Genomic DNA, 20,336 nt, shown 5'->3' with positions numbered 1-20,336 from the left:
AGAAATTGCAAAGTTAGTCCCCATAGTTTATCCATCCGAAAATTCCTGTTTTTTAAATACTTAAGGGGACAAGGAATCATTTCAAGCGATTAAACTTTTACAAAGAAAAAGCCCTGTGCCTCACTTTCATAAATGATAGACAGAAAAAAACTCAGATATACAGTGCTTAATGACAAGAATCTTAGTCTAGATGGGTCCATAGTTCCTCTGTAATATTCAACCCTGTTGGTACCATGGTATCGAGATCAATGATGTAATGCGACTCCATTCTACGGAGGTTCCTGACTCTGTCCCCACCTCTCTCCTGTTTGGGGACCTGATCTATACAGAAGAATTTTAACAAGTCACGGTTACTGTTATGTACAAGCTCGAAATGGCGTGCCACTGGATATGCTCGATCTTTTTTCGCAATTGCGCGCATATGTTCCAAAATGCACTTCTTTGCGCGGTGAATAGTGTTACCAACATACCGTTTACGGCATGGGCACTCCAAGCAGTACACCGTGAAATCTGAATTGAAATTAATCAATCGGTTCATTTTTCTCCTTGCTGTGGGTCCCTTACTAGTACTGTAGCTATTAACTTTCTAGCTGTACTTGCAAGCCTTTTGTGAGCCATGTTAGGAAGTTAGTAAATATTCCACACAATAAGATGGTCTTTTCTTCAGCAAAAGCCATCCTATACACAGGCCTTATTGGTGGTTGTATATCAAACAATGTTGTTACATCATCATAATAGGATAAGTACATACATGACGTACTCTCTGCTTACATTAAGGTAACATTTAAATTCTTGTAAGGGAGTGTGAGGTGGTAATAAAAATCATGTATTTATGATGGCTTGGAACATGCTGTTCAAATCACGGCTAAACGATAATAAATTCAAGCTGCTGTCATGCCAAAATGCAAGGTTGTGTACGAGGCAGCATGCCATTGATTCACTTTGAAGATGGTGAGTCAAGTGTGGTGGTACAGATACAGTAAGTTTGAGGTCCCCAAGCCTTAAGGCAAGCTGGCACAGATTTTTGAAAAATTCACGGTTCGAAATGAGAGAGGCAAGATAACTTAGGTTTGTTTAAATACATGTATTTTGATTTAACTATCTTGAAAGTTCCTTATGCTATTAAACCCACCAGTCTCTCAGAATCACTTGCCATGAAGTCTTGTGTTTGCAGCGACTCCTTAGTAAACCTCTTGGTAGCAATGAAACGTTCAGAGAACACTGTAATTAATTATTATACACTGGTGTCCATCTGTCCACTTCCTCACACTCCCTAAAGCAGCGTTCCTCAATCTGTGGGGCGCGCCCCCCGGGGGGGGCGCGAACTCCACTCCAGTCGTCTCTTTGTTTCCTGCGTCCGTCCCAAGCCTTCTTAGCTTTTACTCCGGGATGGTTGGAGGGGGGAGGGAGGAGAAATCGACCTATTCTTGTGTCTTGATAACTCTCCCAGGAGGGGGTTAATTAGTCGCCGACATGCTCGAGCTGCAGTGGGAGGCAAGGGGTCTCCTCTGCTAAAACCCAAAAGAAAAAAAGAAAACAAACAGACACGCTTTCAGTTTTATCAGAGGAGACCCCTTGCCTCCCACTGCAGCTGAAGCATTTCAGCTGTAGGAATTAACCCCCTCCTGGGAGAGTTAGCTCTTCCCAGAAAGGAGATAGTTTCCATAGAAGTTTTAAGCATGGGCAAAGCGGGCTCTGGGCCAGGGCCCCAGCCTTTCAAAGGGGGTGGGGGGGGGGGTTGAAAGAGCCAGCTCTTGCAGAGTCTTGCCCTCATTACCTTGAATAATTTTTTAACACAATGTTGTAAATAGCGTTTTATTATCATTCATTTTTAACGTGTAAGAGTCTATTACAGGCATTTTGCAGACAAAATGTGTTTGTGTCATGCAACATCCATTAAAAAAGTTTATTATAGCTCTATACAGGACCTCACATATGAGAAATGGGAGGGTGTGACCGAGATTATTTACAGTAATATTAGTGAACTGCTGTTGTGTTACACACTGAAAACACACATCACTATCCCTGAATATTAGATGTACACACATTTAGTATTTGACCAAAGAAGGCATGAAAGAGCTGCGACTGGATCATAAAATCAAAGCTGGTCCAAACAGGGGCCCCCAAAATCCATTTCGCCCAGAACCCCCAAAATCCATAAAACGTCCCTGAAGGCTTCTTTTAAAATTAAACTGGCAGGCGCGCAAAATGCCAGCCAACCATGTGTTGTTTAAACAGCCTGCAAATTGCTAAATAGTGTTATAAGTAAGAAGTATGTATTCATTTTTAATGTTACTTTTCTGTCTTTATTCCCTTTTATTATCAGTCATGGATCATTCAGGCAGCTCTAGAAAACAATTAAAAGTTCTTTCAATTTATATTTGCTGTTCAAAGTCTGCACAGACAAGTGCTGAAAATACAACTTTAGGTGACTGCTTATTTTTATACCATATGTGACATCAAAATAATGAGCTGGCAACCCTAATCATGAGACTGGAAGTTTGTTGAGGGATCAGCACATTATTTATTTCCTCCACCCTGATCCCTGGTTACTGCCATATTAGCAATAGTTTAACACATTTGAAACCCTTCGCTGCCGTCAATAACATGCTGAGTTACTTCAAGTGTCTGGTAATGCACCCTGCATTCGGACCACTCACTCCTCATTCTCGTCCTTCACTTTCACCCTCACCCAGCACTCACACTGATCCCGATGCACTCACACCATTCACCCACTTACCCTCCACTCACGGTGATCACTCTGCACTCACAGCGATCACTCTGCACTCACAGCGATCCCTCTGCACTCACAGCGATCACTCTGCACTCACAGCGATCACTCTGCACTCACAGCGATCACTCTGCACTCACAGCGATCACTCTGCACTCACAGCGATCACTCTGCACTCACAGCGATCACTCTGCACTCACAGCGATCACTCTGCACTCACAGCGATCACTCTGCACTCACAGCGATCACTCTGCACTCACAGCGATCACTCTGCACTCACAGCGATCACTCTGCACTCACAGCGATCACCATGCGCTCACACTGATCACCATGCGCTCACAACTTCACCCACTTACCCTCCACTCACAGTGATCACTCTGCACTTACAGTGATCACTCTGCACTTACAGTGATCACTCTGCACTCACAGCGATCACAATGCTCTCACACTGATCACCATGCACTCACACCATTCACCCGCTCACCCTGCACTCACACTGATCACCATGCACTCACGGGAAACATCCTTTACAACGCAACTTTTACAACGCACTACCATTACGACGCAACTTTTACAACGCAAGTCATTACAACGAATTGCGCTGGAGGGCGCTCTAGGATAGGGAATAGTTTGATTACTATCCAACACCTTCCCTACTATCCACAGGGACTGGAGTTGGAATAGTAAATTAAACTATTCACTATCCAGCGCCCCCCAACGCAAGGCGTTGTAACGACTTGCGTTGTAAAACCTGCGTCGTAATGGCATGCGTTGTTAAAGCATGCGTTGTAACGTCATACATCCTGCACTCACACCATTCACCCACTTACCCTCCACTCACAGTGATCACTCTGCACTCACAATGCACTAGCGCTGTTCACTCTGTACCTCACCCCGCAGTCGCACGAGCACACTACTCAACCTCCAGTCATGACACTTTACTCACCTGTCCTCCTCACTGCTCAATCTGCAATCTCACTCCAATAAGCCCACCACTAACCATACATTAATTCGTCCCACTCTGCACTAACATGCGCACCCAAATTCATATGGTAACATCACTCACCCCTGTACACAAGTATGGGCATGTTGTGCCCCATTAAGGTTTTCGTCCTAAATTACAAAAGGAAACATCTATGAACAATTTATGAAAATTTAATCTTGGAAAGTGGTGTTTTAGGCTGCGTAATAAGCCTCTGTCATTTCACCACACTCACTCCCTCACAAACCTGCAGTTTACTAAACACTCTTATTGTATTGAACATTATTTGCTGGATATGCCCGGAATGTGCGCATGGCGGTCGATTCCGGAAATTTCTGTCAGGTGCTGGGGGGGCCCAACATCTAAAAAAAATCACCTGGGGGGGCTCAACCTTCAAAAGTTTGAAGACCTCTGCCCTAAAGTTAATATCATCCACTACTACTGACCTTCTATTGGTACTGGCATGGAAGGTCTGCGGTGCCAAATCTTTCCCTACCCTTCGCAATTTTTCACCCTAGCCTGCTAAAATCAGCACTGCTAACAGGTGTGCTCTCAAGGTTTTTCTTTCAGTGTCCCCATCATAGATCTTTTTCACAGTCACTATCTCTCTGTTCAGTCTTGATCACCCTCCAATTCCAACGGTTATCTTTATCTGTCATTCCACATCCAGACATAAGTCCATCCATCCATCAACCGAAGGAAGAGTCATTGACGTCTAAGAAATAATGTTGCTCACCACTGAGACCCAACTATAAGCACTCACCCTTTGACCACGAAGAACGGATCTTCCATTGACATGATGCGCGACTACTGTAGTTCCTGCTTGCTCTTCGGGGCTCACGCCGATGTGAGAAGTTCTTTGTGGTCGCTTGAAGGCAGTCAAGAAGGGCCAGGGAGGGATATAGATAAAATGTTCTGAGTGTAATGCAATAGTACTTCATGAATTGGACAGATCTTCAGTGTGTTGGCAAATAGGTGGTACAGGGGACTGGGTGATAGTAGGGAACTTACTGGAAAGCCATTTATGGGTCCCGGAGTAGAGTACTACTCGCCGAAAAAGCGCTTCGACGACTCGTCAGGGGTAGTAAGCACTATATAAATGCAATTACAATACAATACAATACAATTAAAGAATGCGGTAGGACAGGGCAAATAAGTCACTTAGAATGGATAAAATATAGTTTATAGCGCGGTATAGAGAAGACATCTATCATTGGTTAGGTTTACCAATCACTGAACCGGCATGCGGGCTTTCTGTGAGGGTGATAGATATATTTTGAAGCTGTGTGATGGATTGTAGCATGGGTGCGGAGAGATACCTCAATTAATTAAGGGCGTGCCAACCGAGAACTACGTTCCGCCTAAAGGCATGATATCAGAAACTTGGCAAGGTGGACTCCGCCCTTGATCCTTCCGATAATTAATACATAGACGGGTGTTATTTAGATCACTAAAACGAGGAAAAATGTCATAGAAACCCTATATAAAACACACGTTACTATAGTAACTGTGAAAAACAAAGGCAGTAGATATACTGTTGAGATTTAAGGGAAGAGTATTGAGGAATGTGAGGTGACCACCTGTCCGCTACTTACACGGACCATCTGCAAATTCTGCCCAGTATCCGCTGTGGCTCTTCTAACGGACGTCATTTGTTCTATTTTTCAGCACTTCCGGGTCGCATCACCAAACAATCCCACGGTCGAAGCTATTCTGGGAGTCTCGGAGTACTACGAATTTGTAAAGAGACAGATGATTGGAGCATTGGCAGTACTTCCGCCAATCCTAATACGCCGCACAGAATTCCGCGTTCCTATTGGATTTGGCTACGGTCGGATAACGGAGACCCGCACGTGCATCTGCTCCAGCCATGGTGTTGTCGCACAGCGTGTGCGAATTGTCGCCCGTTTCAGAGCGGGGTTGGCTGGGTCCATGCGAATTAAGCTAGTTACAGACCGCTCTGAGGCAGTCTGTCTGGGCTCTGGAGCTGAAGGCCATGATAATGGGAAGAAATAGGGAGGAAGTGGTATGGAGGTTAGCAGCGTTGAGCTGGACTGACCCCGGAGGTCACTGTATGACGTAGTTAGTCCTGATCACTGGGCTCCCGCAGCAGCCGGTCTCTTGCGGGTAGTTCTGTTCACGACTGGAGCTGACCAGCTGTTGACCGGACAGGCTTGTTTATGCTGCCCACTTTATTGGTGTTCGTAGTAATGTGTAGTTTATCCGCAGTAATGTGCTCTTGTTTTGATGTATGCCTTTAATGGAACGTTCTTTTACCATAGTTCTGTTAGAACCTTTGTACAGCGTCATAGCTGCCAAGGTTTCAGATTGCCATGTATGACATTTTCATAATTTCAATGTAATTATGAGTGACATTTCAACGATTATGAGTGACACTTTCTCACGAGTAATATAAATATTAGAAATGACACCAGAGAGTGAGGCTGAGGCACATATAGATCACAGCCAGGCTGTGTATTATTGTTTCAAGACTACTATAGCAGCCTCAACCTTAATAAAAACAGTTAACTCTAACTGAGAAGTCCTCCCCATTTGGTGAGCGGTGCCTATGTGCCCAGCCCTGCAGCAAGCACCAGATCACTCCAGCCACTCAGGCAGGCTGTCACAGAGGTAAAGAAAGGCTCTATTGACAGTGACGCTGCTGATCAGTGCTGAAAGTTAAGTAATTGCTGTTGGACCCGGGTTGACCGGCACATTAATGAAGGGAATAATGAGAGGTAGAAGGTTCCAGATGCTTCTGACAGCTCTCTGTATCCATAAGCAATGCTTCTGTGACTGAAGGTTGACAGATCCATGCTCGTACCCGTGCAGCGTGGATGCCTCAATGGTGAGGAGTGCTGTCTACTTTCTTCTGGAAGACATAAGAGTTTGAGGTAGAACCCCATCCGGTATACAGGGAAGAGATACTATAATGTAGTTAGAGATGAGAAAACGGGGATCCAATGACTCAGTACGGTGACTAGATAACCCCATGTTACCAAGGATGCCTTGCTCCTGTTGTAGATTTTCATTCAACAATGAATCTACTGCATTCTGGTAATTGCAGTCCTTGCTCGCATCGTTTGAACTAATAGAAAATCCCAGGACTACAGCATTGTGTCCCTACTTACATGGAGTCATCTAATTACCTTGAACATAAGAATTAACAGGAAAGTTCTGTTACCCAGTAGAGGCCTTAAAATACACCAAGACCCACCAGAGGCGGCAGGCCTGATGTGTGGGAAAAAGTGGTATATCCTCACACAATGTTCTTTTAGGGAGAAAAGCTAATAGGATGCCCCTAGCAAAAGGAGGATTAAGTGCAAGCAAACCCTTTCCACAGAAACACAGCTGCAGTGGTGTTTGTACTGCATGTCTCTTATTATGTGCAATTATAATTGAATCTCTTGGCCCTGTTTAGGACCGCAGTATTTTCAAGCGAGTCAAGAATCACTAAAAGCACCATTAGTATGAGCAAAGTACACAGACTGATGCAGCTCACTCAGTCTTTGATATACTGATCTTATTTTTGACCTCAGTACAACTTTTTACGTATGCTGTATACATTTCAGATAAGAGCATGTTTTGACATATTTCTGTGTTAAAAAAATGCTCTTATCTGAAATGTATTTTGGAAAAGGGGGGTGGTGATGACAGAGTTTCTGAATGATGCAGAATACTCTTACCAAGTCAATAGATCATGGTTTTAATCCATCACCGTTTTTTAGCTCGCTGCACCATCCCAGCTCAGAACCTGGCTATATGCAAATTAGTCTGTTCCTGTCCCAGTGCATGATGGGAACAGGGCAAACCAAACTACCAAGCCAATTCTTATACTGGGAAGGAAACAAGCTTCCGGGGACCGGTTTCTGGCATCACAGCCTTCTTCGGCCCGGCTTGCTTGAATCCTGATGGGGCAATGAGCAAGGGACTCACGTCTGAGTATACCCTCCCACACATAGTGTGGATAAAACCGATTTTGGAAAAGGGGGGTGGTGATGGACAGAGTTTCTGAATGATGCAGAATACTCTTACCAAGTCAATAGATCATGGTTTTAATCCATCACCGTTTTTTAGCTCACTGCACCATCCCAGCTCAGAACCTGGCTATATGCAAATTAGTCTGTTCCTGTCCCAGTGCATGATGGGAACAGGGCAAACCAAACTACCAAGCCAATTCTTATACTGGGAAGGAAACAAGCTTCCGGGGACCGGTTTCTGGCATCACAGCCTTCTTCGGCCCAGCTTGCTTGAATCCTGATGGTGCAATGAGCAAGGGACTCACGTCTGAGTATACCATCCCACACATAGTGTGGATAAAACCGATTTTGGAAAAGGGGGGTGGTGATGGACAGAGTTTCTGAATGATGCAGAATACTCTTACCAAGTCAATAGATCATGGTTTTAATCCATCACCGTTTTTTAGCTCACTGCACCATCCCAGCTCAGAACCTGGCTATATGCAAATTAGTCTGTTCCTGTCCCAGTGCATGATGGGAACAGGGCAAACCAAACTACCAAGCCAATTCTTATACTGGGAAGGAAACAAGCTTCCGGGGACCGGTTTCTGGCATCACAGCCTTCTTCGGCCCGGCTTGCTTGAATCCTGATGGTGCAATGAGCAAGGGACTCACGTCTGAGTATACCCTCCCACACATAGTGTGGATAAAACCGATTTTGGATAAGGGGGGGTGGTGATGGACAGAGTTTCTGAATGATGCAGAATACTCTTACCAAGTCAATAGATCATGGTTTTATTCCATCACCGTTTTTTAGCTCGCTGCACCATCCCAGCTCAGAACCTGGCTATATGCAAATTAGTCTGTTCCTGTCCCAGTGCATGATGGGAACAGGGCAAACCAAACTACCAAGCCAATTCTTATACTGGGAAGGAAACAAGCTTCCGGGGACCGGTTTCTGGCATCACAGCCTTCTTCGGCCCGGCTTGCTTGAATCCTGATGGTGCAATGAGCAAGGGACTCACGTCTGAGTATACCATCCCACACATAGTGTGGATAAAACCGATTTTGGAAAAGGGGGGTGGTGATGGACAGAGTTTCTGAATGATGCAGAATACTCTTACCAAGTCAATAGATCATGGTTTTAATCCATCACCGTTTTTTAGCTCACTGCACCATCCCAGCTCAGAACCTGGCTATATGCAAATTAGTCTGTTCCTGTCCCAGTGCATGATGGGAACAGGGCAAACCAAACTACCAAGCCAATTCTTATACTGGGAAGGAAACAAGCTTCCGGGGACCGGTTTCTGGCATCACAGCCTTCTTCGGCCCGGCTTGCTTGAATCCTGATGGGGCAATGAGCAAGGGACTCACGTCTGAGTATACCCTCCCACACATAGTGTGGATAAAACCGATTTTGGAAAAGGGGGGTGGTGATGGACAGAGTTTCTGAATGATGCAGAATACTCTTACCAAGTCAATAGATCATGGTTTTAATCCATCACCGTTTTTTAGCTCACTGCACCATCCCAGCTCAGAACCTGGCTATATGCAAATTAGTCTGTTCCTGTCCCAGTGCATGATGGGAACAGGGCAAACCAAACTACCAAGCCAATTCTTATACTGGGAAGGAAACAAGCTTCCGGGGACCGGTTTCTGGCATCACAGCCTTCTTCGGCCCGGCTTGCTTGAATCCTGATGGTGCAATGAGCAAGGGACTCACGTCTGAGTATACCATCCCACACATAGTGTGGATAAAACCGATTTTGGAAAAGGGGGGTGGTGATGGACAGAGTTTCTGAATGATGCAGAATACTCTTACCAAGTCAATAGATCATGGTTTTAATCCATCACCGTTTTTTAGCTCACTGCACCATCCCAGCTCAGAACCTGGCTATATGCAAATTAGTCTGTTCCTGTCCCAGTGCATGATGGGAACAGGGCAAACCAAACTACCAAGCCAATTCTTATACTGGGAAGGAAACAAGCTTCCGGGGACCGGTTTCTGGCATCACAGCCTTCTTCGGCCCGGCTTGCTTGAATCCTGATGGTGCAATGAGCAAGGGACTCACGTCTGAGTATACCCTCCCACACATAGTGTGGATAAAACCGATTTTGGAAAAGGGGGGTGGTGATGGACAGTTTCTGAATGATGCAGAATACTCTTACCAAGTCAATAGATCATGGTTTTAATCCATCACCGTTTTTTAGCTCACTGCACCATCCCAGCTCAGAACCTGGCTATATGCAAATTAGTCTGTTCCTGTCCCAGTGCATGATGGGAACAGGGCAAACCAAACTACCAAGCCAAGTTTTATCCACACTATGTGTGGGAGGGTATACTCAGACGTATCTTCATGATTGCTTCTATAGGCCTTGCCCCCAGTTTTTTTGTAAAGCCCTGAAGAGCAGAGGTTGTTCTTGCAAAGGCAATATTTCTATTTTTAAGTTGCGGGCCCCAACTCCCTCTCTCATCAAAGGTAATCCCCAGGTAAGGAAATATTGACACTCTACAGAGTTCTTCCTCACAGCAAAAAAAGGTTTTCACTAGTTTCTTCCTAGAACTCCTCCCCATGATCATCACTTGTGACTTTTTCGCATTAATTTTAAGATCCAGGGTCCTCATAAAGTTCCCAAAGGCATCAAGCAGCCGTTGTAACCCCACCCCCGTCCGTGAAAGAAGGACAGCGTCATCCGCAAAGAGGAGAACTGGGATACCAAGTTCCCCTATACGCGTAATATCAAGAGTGGCCCTCTTTAACGCCGGCTCTAAGGCGTTAATATATACTGTAAAAAGAAGGGGGGCCAGGATACATCCTTGCCTAACCCCCCTCCCTGAGTTAAAATGGCTAGAGCAGCGCCCTTCAGCCAGGTTGACCAAGGCCTGATCAAATCCCATATTAAGCAGGATTTACCATAATTTAGTTTTATTTACAAGATCAAATGCCGAGGAGAGGTCCATGAATCCCAAGTACATTGACCCCTCCTTGGCCTTAGTGTATTTGTCGATTAGTAATTGTAGATTAAGGCATTGGTCTAACGTGCTCCTTTTGGATCTAAAGCCATATTGTACATTCGACAGTACCCCTCTATCGTCTAACCAATCCTTTACTTTATGCAGAATGACCCGTCCCAGGATTTTAACCGATGAATCTATTAGGGAGATAGGCCTGTAACAGGAGGGGTCCTGCCTATCTCCCTTTTTAAAGACTGGGATAATGATGGATTTCTTCCATGACACCGGTATATTATTCTGGTTCAGGGCATTAAAAACACTACACAGATCTTAGCGCAAAATTTCGGTGCGCATTTGAATATATCTGCAGGAACCCCATCAGGGCCTGGTGCCTTATTTTTTAGGGTCTGTTCAATTGCTCTTTCCACTTCTATAACTTCGAATATTACACGGGAACCCTCAGTTCTGGAAATGACGGTGTTCGTGTGATTCTCAGAATCTGGGGTAGAATATATTTTCCCAAAATGCGCTATCCAGCCCTCGTCTGGGATGTTGGACTCAAGGGGCGAGTTATCGTCATCCGAAAACAGCGGTTGATTTATAATTTTCCAAAACTGCCCACTGTTTTTTAAAACCTCAAGAGCAAGTGATTGTGACCAGTCCTCTTCCTTCAGCTCTGTTTTCCTATCCTGAATAGCTTTTTTGTAAGCAGTCCTTAAGCTCGCTATTAGTGGTCTATCTTTCGGGGTGGCCTTCAAAGCTTTAAGTAGAGCTGCATGCGCCCTTGAGCATTTTTTATTGAACCATCTCTTGTCAAAATGACTAGTCTGTCTAGTTCCTACGAGTAAACTATGGTTAATTTGTCTGCAAATATTATTAAAGGCAATAACCACATTTCTACTTTGGGCTTGCTTCTCTAGGCATATGGCTACATCATCCTCAACCATGTACAGTACTTCCTGCAAGAAGGTTTCGGGAACTATTTTTGACCATTTTAGCCTACGGCCTTTATCTTTCGCGATCACATTTGAGCCACCCTTGTGTGTCACAGTTTTGAGGGTCAACAGATCCGCAGACAACATCTCTATTAAAACTGGATTGTGATCACTAAAAACCGAGACCTCAGTCTTATAACATAAAACCTTTGACAAAATAAAAGAAGACATAAAAATATAATCAATAATTGTACCATCGTCTGTACCTTTAAATGTGGGGATCCTTGAACCACATTCCCCGCAACCTGACTCATAAAGATTTCATGTCGCCAAAAAGTTTTCAAGGGCCTCCCCCCCGTTTTGAGTGTTCAAGATGTATGGGTAAAGAATATAGGGGGCCCTCGTCTTCCATATTGGCACACGGTTGATTGCATGGATGAATATTAAAGTCTCCCATAAATATTATTTCAAAGGCACTTACAATAGTACCGTATACTGACAAAAAATTCTCCAGTAAATCCAGATTAAATTTAGTGCTCTCACTGGCACAATCATTATAAAAATTAATGAATAGAATTTTGGAAGTATCAGGGGGGGATAATTCAACAATTAAGCAGTTTTGACATCCTGAGTTACACTGAGTTAACATGCCCTTTAGATCGAGTTTAAATAAACTAAGTAGACCTCCCTTGGCTCTTCCTGCCACACCATTAGTTGCTGGAATACAGAAATGTCTGTAGCCATCCAAAGAGAAACTGTTTATCGGATCCCAAGTCTCTTCGAGGGCTATGATATCAAAGGTTTTTAATGAGTTGACCCAAGTTTCATTTCCTAGTTTGGCCTTAATGCCAGCAATATTCCAGGTCATAATCCTACAGGTAGGGTGCGAATGCTGAACTTCAGTCCTTGAATTTTGCGTTAGTCAATCATTTTCCTCCATTGATGATAAAGGGGTATATCGATTGGCCAATGGCAAGGCATGGTCAACTATTCTATCAGGCCTGAGGAACCTACAATGTGGATCCGCGCTATTTAGAGTTTGAAGTCTGTTTTGTAATGGTGTAGCGAGGCCAGGCCTAGGGAGAGATAAAAAAGTCGTGGGCTGATTAATATATGTGTGTGGTATATTGCTAAGGTGACTGTAAAAAAAAACAAGAGGGCGTGCACATACAGTGTTGTCAGCAATTGGTAAAGAAGCTGCTCTAAGCAGGACTGTGGCAACATGCTGGGGATGCTTAAAATTAACAATAATACAGTCCTCCCTGCTATTCTTTCTAGAGTTACCTATCCAACTAACTCTTCGAGTAGATAATATGTCATTTGAAAAGGCAACTGGGAACCCACAATTTTTGTTTAACCATGATACTGCTTTATTTTTCAGGGAGTCATGGGTTTCTTGCTGAGACTCAGTAAGATGGGAATCCGCCCCAGGTACGTTGGTTAGTACAACCACGTAGGGAGCGCAATCTGGGGGATTAGCAGGACGTCTTCTCCTTACTTCATTCCACCCCTCCTTGTTCTCCTCTACTGTGGTCAGTTGGTTGCTAACACTCACTGGGGGTGGTTGAGTAGCAGGAGCTGTTTGTAGCAACTACTGCTGAGGGCAGATCCCGCCCCGGGTCATGGTTCGGCAGTGTCAGTCAGTGACTGACAGCCGCGCCACAGGCAGGATTCAACGGCAGAAGGGCGGCTGATTTGCAACATTGTAGCACAGACAAACTCTCAGCCAGTGCTGAGCAGATAGTTAACTGTTTATTAACCAAACAGTCTGAGCCAGAGCTGCTGGCAAGCCTGCGGAGAGCAGCAGAGTCGGCGTGCAGGGGCACAGAGGTGGCATTAAAAATGCGTGACAATGCATTTCAGTGCGGTGATGCGGAACACCGCATTGAAATGCGTTAGAGTCACACCTGAAGCGTGACACTTGGCAGAACCTGCAGCGTGGATTTTGCCTGTGTCCGTTAACCTGAGGCTGAAGAGAGGAGGATCACGCTGTCTCATCACAACAAGGGTCAGGCCCATCTAGTGACTGCTGCAATGGAGGCCTTGTCACAGCATTTCCTGAAGAATACCTGTGGCCCTTAAGGCATTTTCTGAAACGGGATATTCCGTTTGTTACGTGACCCAACTGCTACAATCGACTGCCCTCTGGCGGCCCTCATCATTTTAAACAGGTGAAGCGCCGAGGCTGGCATTACACACAGCTTGAAGAACGCTCATCATTCAAAATCTTTTCGATGTGATTGGTACATATGTGCCTGTTAGGGTTGTTCCATGGCCGGTTTCTTAATAGCTCCACCAGTATTTTAGTGTCCTGGCTTTTCTATCACAATGCCTAGCCCTTTATTGCTGTTTGGTGTTACTTTGCGGTACGCATCCATATCTTTTCACCTATATCTGGTATCCTCGCCCAATTAGCGTCCTTTTTTCCTAACGTTTTAGGGATTCTAAAGATATACCTAAAAAGTATCCCTTAAAGGAACCAAGAAAATATCCGCCTAAAAAACGTACATTTTAGGTGGAGTGGGGGTGCTGCACAAGAAAGCATTATATTTTCTCCTAAAAACGAAAGGCTTGCTGTGCGAGGATTACCATCTAACCAGATGTCGGGAACAAACCAAGTTGTATCAAAAACACAGTTTTTGCTTTTTTTTCTAAGAGGTAGGCATTTTTCCTAGTTTTTGTGGTTTCAACCTACTTGCAGTTTGTGGTGAAAGCAGGAGCGAAACTCGAGGTTGATCCTGGAAAGCTATACATTTCTGAAAAGTAGTCCAAATTCTACATTCAGAAAGGAGTCATTGTGCTAAATCACTCAAGTCCCCCCCCCCCCCCCCAAAAAAAACACAGATTAAATAAAAAATGAATGAAAATGGGTAGGGAAAAACAGCCATTTGTGACAACCATTTACACCTGTAACTTCTTGTCACGATGAGCAATTTACAAAAGCAATATACTGTTATGTCCAGCAAATCCCTCTGGTTGCAGCAATTACATAGGCTTTGTAGGTTCTCCAAAAATATGTGTTACTCAGAGCCAACTGAACTGAGCCTTACATTGATGTTTCATTGTGAACCAGTTATACAGCAGTTCACATTGTAAAGTATAAAGAATGAAAAACTGGTGTGAACAAAACTTATGTATTTCTAAAATGTACACATGATACTGAGTTTGGGAGCCGTGGTTATTTATACGTCTCTAAACTTGGGGTTAACCATACTATCATGATTCAGAAGGCATTGTGCAAAATGTCTTCTTTCTTGCACACTGGCTTACATTTGGACACAAATGCAGAGAACCCAGTTGATAATAGAAATTGTGTTACTAACCCGTGCTCCATATGTCTTCTGATAAAAACAGTAGCCCACTTGTGTGGCTGGCCCTAGCGCCTGGGATACGAAGTGTACCAAAATATGACCTGAAGACATTACATTTCACTCAGTAGAATCCATGCTTTTTGTACAATGTAGGTTGCTATGGAATTTGAGCCATAGCTCGGAGGCCGCTCCAGGGGAACCCATCTTACCCTAACATTTATAAAAACTAGACCGCTAGTTGTGCCCAGTGTGGTGTGACTTGTGTGGTTCTAACAAGGTTTTTCATGACCAGAAGCACCTGCAACCCTCAAACGTTCTGCAAAAAACTCAAATTTTCCTCACATTTTAGTGGGGGGAAATTTCTGGAATCTGCAGGCATCCACAAATTACCTACCAGACGCATTCCCCCACATCTGATAAGAATGGTCCCTCACTTGTGTGAGAGGGCCTTTTGCCCGCAACAGGAAAGGGTGCATAATGCAACATGGGTGGATTACAATCTTCCAATCAAAATTAACCCTTTTCATTTTTAAAATGTTATGATGTAAAGACGTTCATGACAATCAGAGTGGTCTCTAAAAACAATCTTTGATATTATTTAGACATTCATTTTAATCTGATTTACAAGGTTAATGATTGTATGGAATTATGAGATTTATACTCAATTGTATATATCGAATACAAGGATTTGCCTCCAATTTAAATTGTGTGTGCCTGTTCTTTAGGATTAATTCTTCTATCAACAATATTGACTGTTTTGTTTCAATTCAGTACCCACTGTCACTTTTTAAACAGATAATTGAAGCATATAGAAATTATAGATTATGACATTGAATGGAACGAATATGTGTTTGACCCGTAGGGCAGCTGTGTTTTTTTGGGAAGTTTGGATAATGACTTGGAACAGGTTTGTCCCATTGCATGTCATCATAATCTATATTTTATGGAGAGGAACTTAAACTGTCCCGCAACTCTTTTGTGCCATGAAGGTCACTTTTTCTAAGCATACCGCTAGGGGCAACCTTTCTCTGCACCCAGTCAAGGTGGCCCCTTTCTTTTGTGCTGCTAGGAGCCCCACTTTCTATTTTAGCCCACAGGCTACCTGCGCTGTAGGCGTGGCTAAGCGCCTTCTCAGTATGCTTTCTGTTATATCCAGTACAGAAATGCGCTCAAGCACACACAGTTCAAATCACAAAGTGAGTCTCCTGTTTGTAGTCGGTTATCAAATCCAGCCCACACAAGTCAAAATCTTCTACAGCGATTTCTACTCCAAAAGCAGATTTTCATACAATGTTGTCCAAAACTACAGCAGCCTACGTGTTTTTTCAAGGCTGCAAAAATCGTTTTACACTTCTATTACAATATTATGACTAGCTTGTAGCTTAAAAAAGTGTACCCATCACCAGTCCACCTAGTTGTACGAAAATAAATATGTGTAAAACGTGAAGGGCAAGACATTATGGAGTGAATTGTGAGTGCTCCATTTTTGAGTCTTTTAGTACTTTAAAGAAATTACATACAGCAATTTACCCAGTGTCTGTATATTAGTTCTGTTGGATTAAAACCACAAAGGGAAAGGTGTCTATTAGAATGCGATCATGCTTAAATAGCAGTTGCACAGTACCCATGTTCAATCCATCACCAAGATGCTCATAGTCACGATAATGCTGTATCCTACCTATGAGTATGGTGATAGGTCCAAACTGAGCTTATAATCTCTCTAGACTTGATGATTGCAAGGTATAAAAGGTGGTTCTGTCTGTCTGGAGCCTCAAAGTAATGGGTGTCCCAATAATGGACTGACCACTGAATCATCCCATGGGAGGAACCAGGTTTCATATCCAGGGTCACATATCCAGTGTTCATGACAGAGAGTGAAATTTAAATTAAAATATTTAGAAAGGGGGAGGAGCCAAGATGGCGATCGAGATGGCTGCGTAACCGCTCGGCTCCGTGAGCCTCCTCACCCCGCACATACATCCTGGCACTTATCCTGAGCTGCAACAGCATCTACATGTAGGCGAAGAATCACTTTTACTTACCGCTTGCTCCTGAGGCTTCTGCTTGCTGCAAACCCGTTGGAGTGTCCCCGACTGTTTTGAGGCCTTCACGGAGCTGGGACCGGGGTCTCGAGTGCGGAGAGTGGCCGGCCGCGACTGCAACAACAGCGGCCTCTGGTGATGGTGAGGACTCGGCCGGAGGGAACTAAAGACCTGCTTGCCGATCGCGAAAGTGCCGACCCAGCCCAACTGCAGGAGAACCATGTGGGGAGTGTGATGCAGCTGGGTCGAGGGCGGTCCATGATTCTTAGCCCCCCATTCCGGTGTTGTATCCGGGCCCATTGCCGACTTTGCCCGGAGTCAGCGTGCCGCCCCCAGGGTGCGGCGGAGTTTCTAGCCTGTTGGTGACTCTCCGCTGAGAAACCTGCCTTGGCTTGTGAGATTCCCGCTGTGAATCCTGTTCCTCCCTGATGTGAGACCCGGTCCCGAGGTGAGGTGGAGAAGGACGAGGCCGGAGCAGCTAAGATGGCGGAGAGCGCCCTCGTACGCACACCTCACCCGGGCAGAGAAGCCACTGTGCGAGAGAGTCCTGGGGGCTGGCGACATGAGAGAGAGCCCAAGCCCAGAGATGTTTTGGCTGCGTTAACAACTCTGCATAAGACCCTGATCCGGGACGCCCGGGATCTGGGAAGAAGGATGGCCGCCATTGTTGTCCCGCCGCTCCACCTGGGTGGGGATGAATCACAAAGAAGCGCCGATGTCCCCGCCTTTGCGTCAGCGATGAACGTTCCTGCTGCACCCACGTTTGGGGAGACGCCGATAGCCCTGGTCCATGACATCGCTTCGGATTGCCCTGTTGTGTTTGAGAGTGACTCGTCGGGGCCCTTATCTGTACGGCGGCGGCAGAAACAACATCGATCCATAGTTTGGGTTGCCCCGGCGGCTTTTCCACCATTGTCGGATTGTGTGTCCTTCTCCTCCTGGCTGGTGAGACTGTGTTCTGCCTGGGGGATGTTTCCGGTATCGGTACTGCCACATATGGAGTTCCGCCATGCGTACTTGACTGGGATTTGGGGGCTACTGTCCCATGGAATATTGGCGCTTCCCGTACCGCCCGGTTCGGTTGGACCCACCACTCTGTACTGTCTGCCGATTGATGAATGGCCGTCTGTGGGTACTATTGATAGAGCAGGACTGGGATGATAACGTTTAGGATATGATGGGACACATTGTTGGCTGACGGTGTTTTGGAGAGACACTCCACGGGGATGTTACTGATTGACTTTCTGATTCTTGCATACTGTGGCTCTTCTGACTTTGCTTCTGCTGTATATTGTGCGCGATAGGTGAGGGGGGACCGGGTGGTCTTATCGATGGCCCTTCTTCATATTTTTTCCTTTCCTTTTTCTTCCCTTTTTTCTTCTATATTTCGGGTTTCTTCTTTAGGGCGATAGGCACGCTGCTGGGGGGGGGTAGGCCGTAGCCTTCTGCAGGGGTGCAGGGTGGGGGGTGGGGGGAAGAGGGTTGTTTATTTGTCCTTCCTTTGTCTCTATGGCCCTTTGCTTTTTTCTTTTTCTGGGTGTCGTCGTCTTCATGTTTCCTACAATCTGTTTTGTTTTTCGGGGCTGGGGTGCTGATTCGACATGACGTGTATGTGTTGTTTACATTTATCCTGACTCGTATGCCTTGCCCCCGTGTCCTCAAGTGTGTTCGCCCTCATTGCGGATTTCTGTTTCATGTTGCTATTGTAGGATCATATGTGACCGTCTGGCACTTCTACTGATATTTTTTCTGTTTTATTTTTCTTCATTGTAAAATTAACCTTCTTAAATCCTGCTTGTCACGCTGTACGCTTAAATACGAGTCGTATCCTGGATACTTACCTGACCCCGGCTTCAGGACCGCCGTTTCTTTTTATATTGCTTTGCTTACCTTTCGCAGTGATTAGCGGCCGGCCGGGATGGTTGTAGGCCCATGCTTGTATTTATGTGACGTGATAATAAAGGTTTTAAAAAATATATATATATATTTATAAAGCGCACATACACCACGCGGTTTCTTGGCGCCGGGACATAAAACCAAGGGGAAGAGAAGAACCGGCCAAGTAACCTGGGAAAGCTTGGGCGAACAAAAATGTTTTTAAGGATTTGCGAAATTCTAAGTAATGGGTGGAAAATCTAAGGGAGGGAGGAAGGGCATTCCAGAAGGTAGGCGCAAGCGTAGAGAATTTTGCGCCCCCTAACCTCTTCTTCTTGAAACGAGGGACAACCAGAAGAGATTGTGAAGAGGAACGCAACTCTCTGCTAGGACAGTATGCCTTGATCTCAGAGGAGATAAAGTGAGGGGCTGTCCCTGCCCTTGCCTGGAAGGTGATAGAACCCATCTTAAACAAGGCACGCTCCCGGATAGGCAACCAGTGCAGAGCTTTGAGCAGCGGGGTAACATGATAGGACTTGGACAGATTGTAGACAAGTCGGGCTGCCTGATTCTGCACTAGTTGGAGTCTCCGAAGATGGTAGGCGGGGACACCGTTATACAAGGCGTTGCCATAGTCCAAGCGGGAGATCACCATCGCAGACAGAATAAGTTTGAGGGCACAGAAAGAAAAAAAACGGGACACCTTACGGATAGTGCGAAGAGTGAGGAAACACGAAGAAACAACTGAACTGATCTGAGAGTGCAGTGAGAGATGCGCATTGAGTTTAATCCCTAGGGGTTTAACCGAAAAAGAAGGGGTGGGAGGGGGACCCAGGGAAGAAGGCCAAAAGAAAGAGGACCAGGGACTGGAGGAGCCTCCCGTCAACACCAGCTCGTTTTTGTCGGGGTTAAGCTTCAGATGATTAAAGCTCATCCAGTCCCTGATAAACAACATAGTAGAGTGAAAATTGTGAATGGACTCAGGGGAGGAGGATAAATTAAAAACCAATTGGAGATCGTCAGCATAGTTGTAGATGGTGACGTCCATCTGCTGAAGTGCAAAAATAAGAGGGGAAATATACAAATTAAACAATAAAGGAGACAAAGAAGAACCTTGCGGCACTCCGCAGTGGACCAATTGGAGGGGAGCAGAGAAATTGGCCAGATAGACGGCCTGAGTGCGGTCCTTTAAAAAGGATGCAAGCCAGGCCAGGGCGGACCCCCTGATGCCGACCGCCTCGACACGGGAAAGAAGGATGGAGTGATCCACCGTGTCGAAGGCGGCGGATAAATCAAGGAGGACCAGAGCCTGAGGCCCGCCAGCATCCATGCCCTCTCTGAGGTTGTCCAGCACAGAGAGGACAACAGACTCTGTAGAGTGCGCCGGGCGAAACCCAGCCTGACGAGAGGCTAGGCAGCCGTTCTCCTCCACGAAGATACTGAGCGATCTAGTGATATGACGCTCCAAAATGTTACCAAGGAAAGGGAGGAGGGAAATGGGGCGGTAATTAGTAAGTGAGGACGGGTCGGAGCCAGGCTTTTTTA

The 20,336-nt window shown here is 45.3% G+C and overlaps 1 protein-coding gene across 1 annotated transcript in view; it reads right to left on the bottom strand.

The window, feature by feature from the left end:
* Nucleotides 1-5,422, bottom strand: part of STX6 (syntaxin 6) — a 119,858-nt gene extending 114,436 nt beyond the window's left edge. Inside the window, exon 1 of the mRNA XM_078643491.1 lies at nucleotides 4,477-5,422. Coding sequence (XP_078499617.1) covers nucleotides 4,477-4,511 — 35 coding nt within the window. The 5' untranslated portion in view covers nucleotides 4,512-5,422. The remainder of the gene's footprint in view (nucleotides 1-4,476) is intronic.
* Nucleotides 5,423-20,336: the final 14,914 nt, after the last annotated feature.

The sequence above is a fragment of the Lissotriton helveticus genome, chromosome 1_1, assembly GCF_964261635.1.
Source record: "Lissotriton helveticus chromosome 1_1, aLisHel1.1, whole genome shotgun sequence".
In the NCBI taxonomy this organism is placed as follows: Eukaryota; Metazoa; Chordata; class Amphibia; order Caudata; family Salamandridae; genus Lissotriton; species Lissotriton helveticus.
The sequence above is the reverse complement of the archived record's forward strand: the minus strand, read 5'-3'. Positions and strand labels throughout refer to the sequence as shown.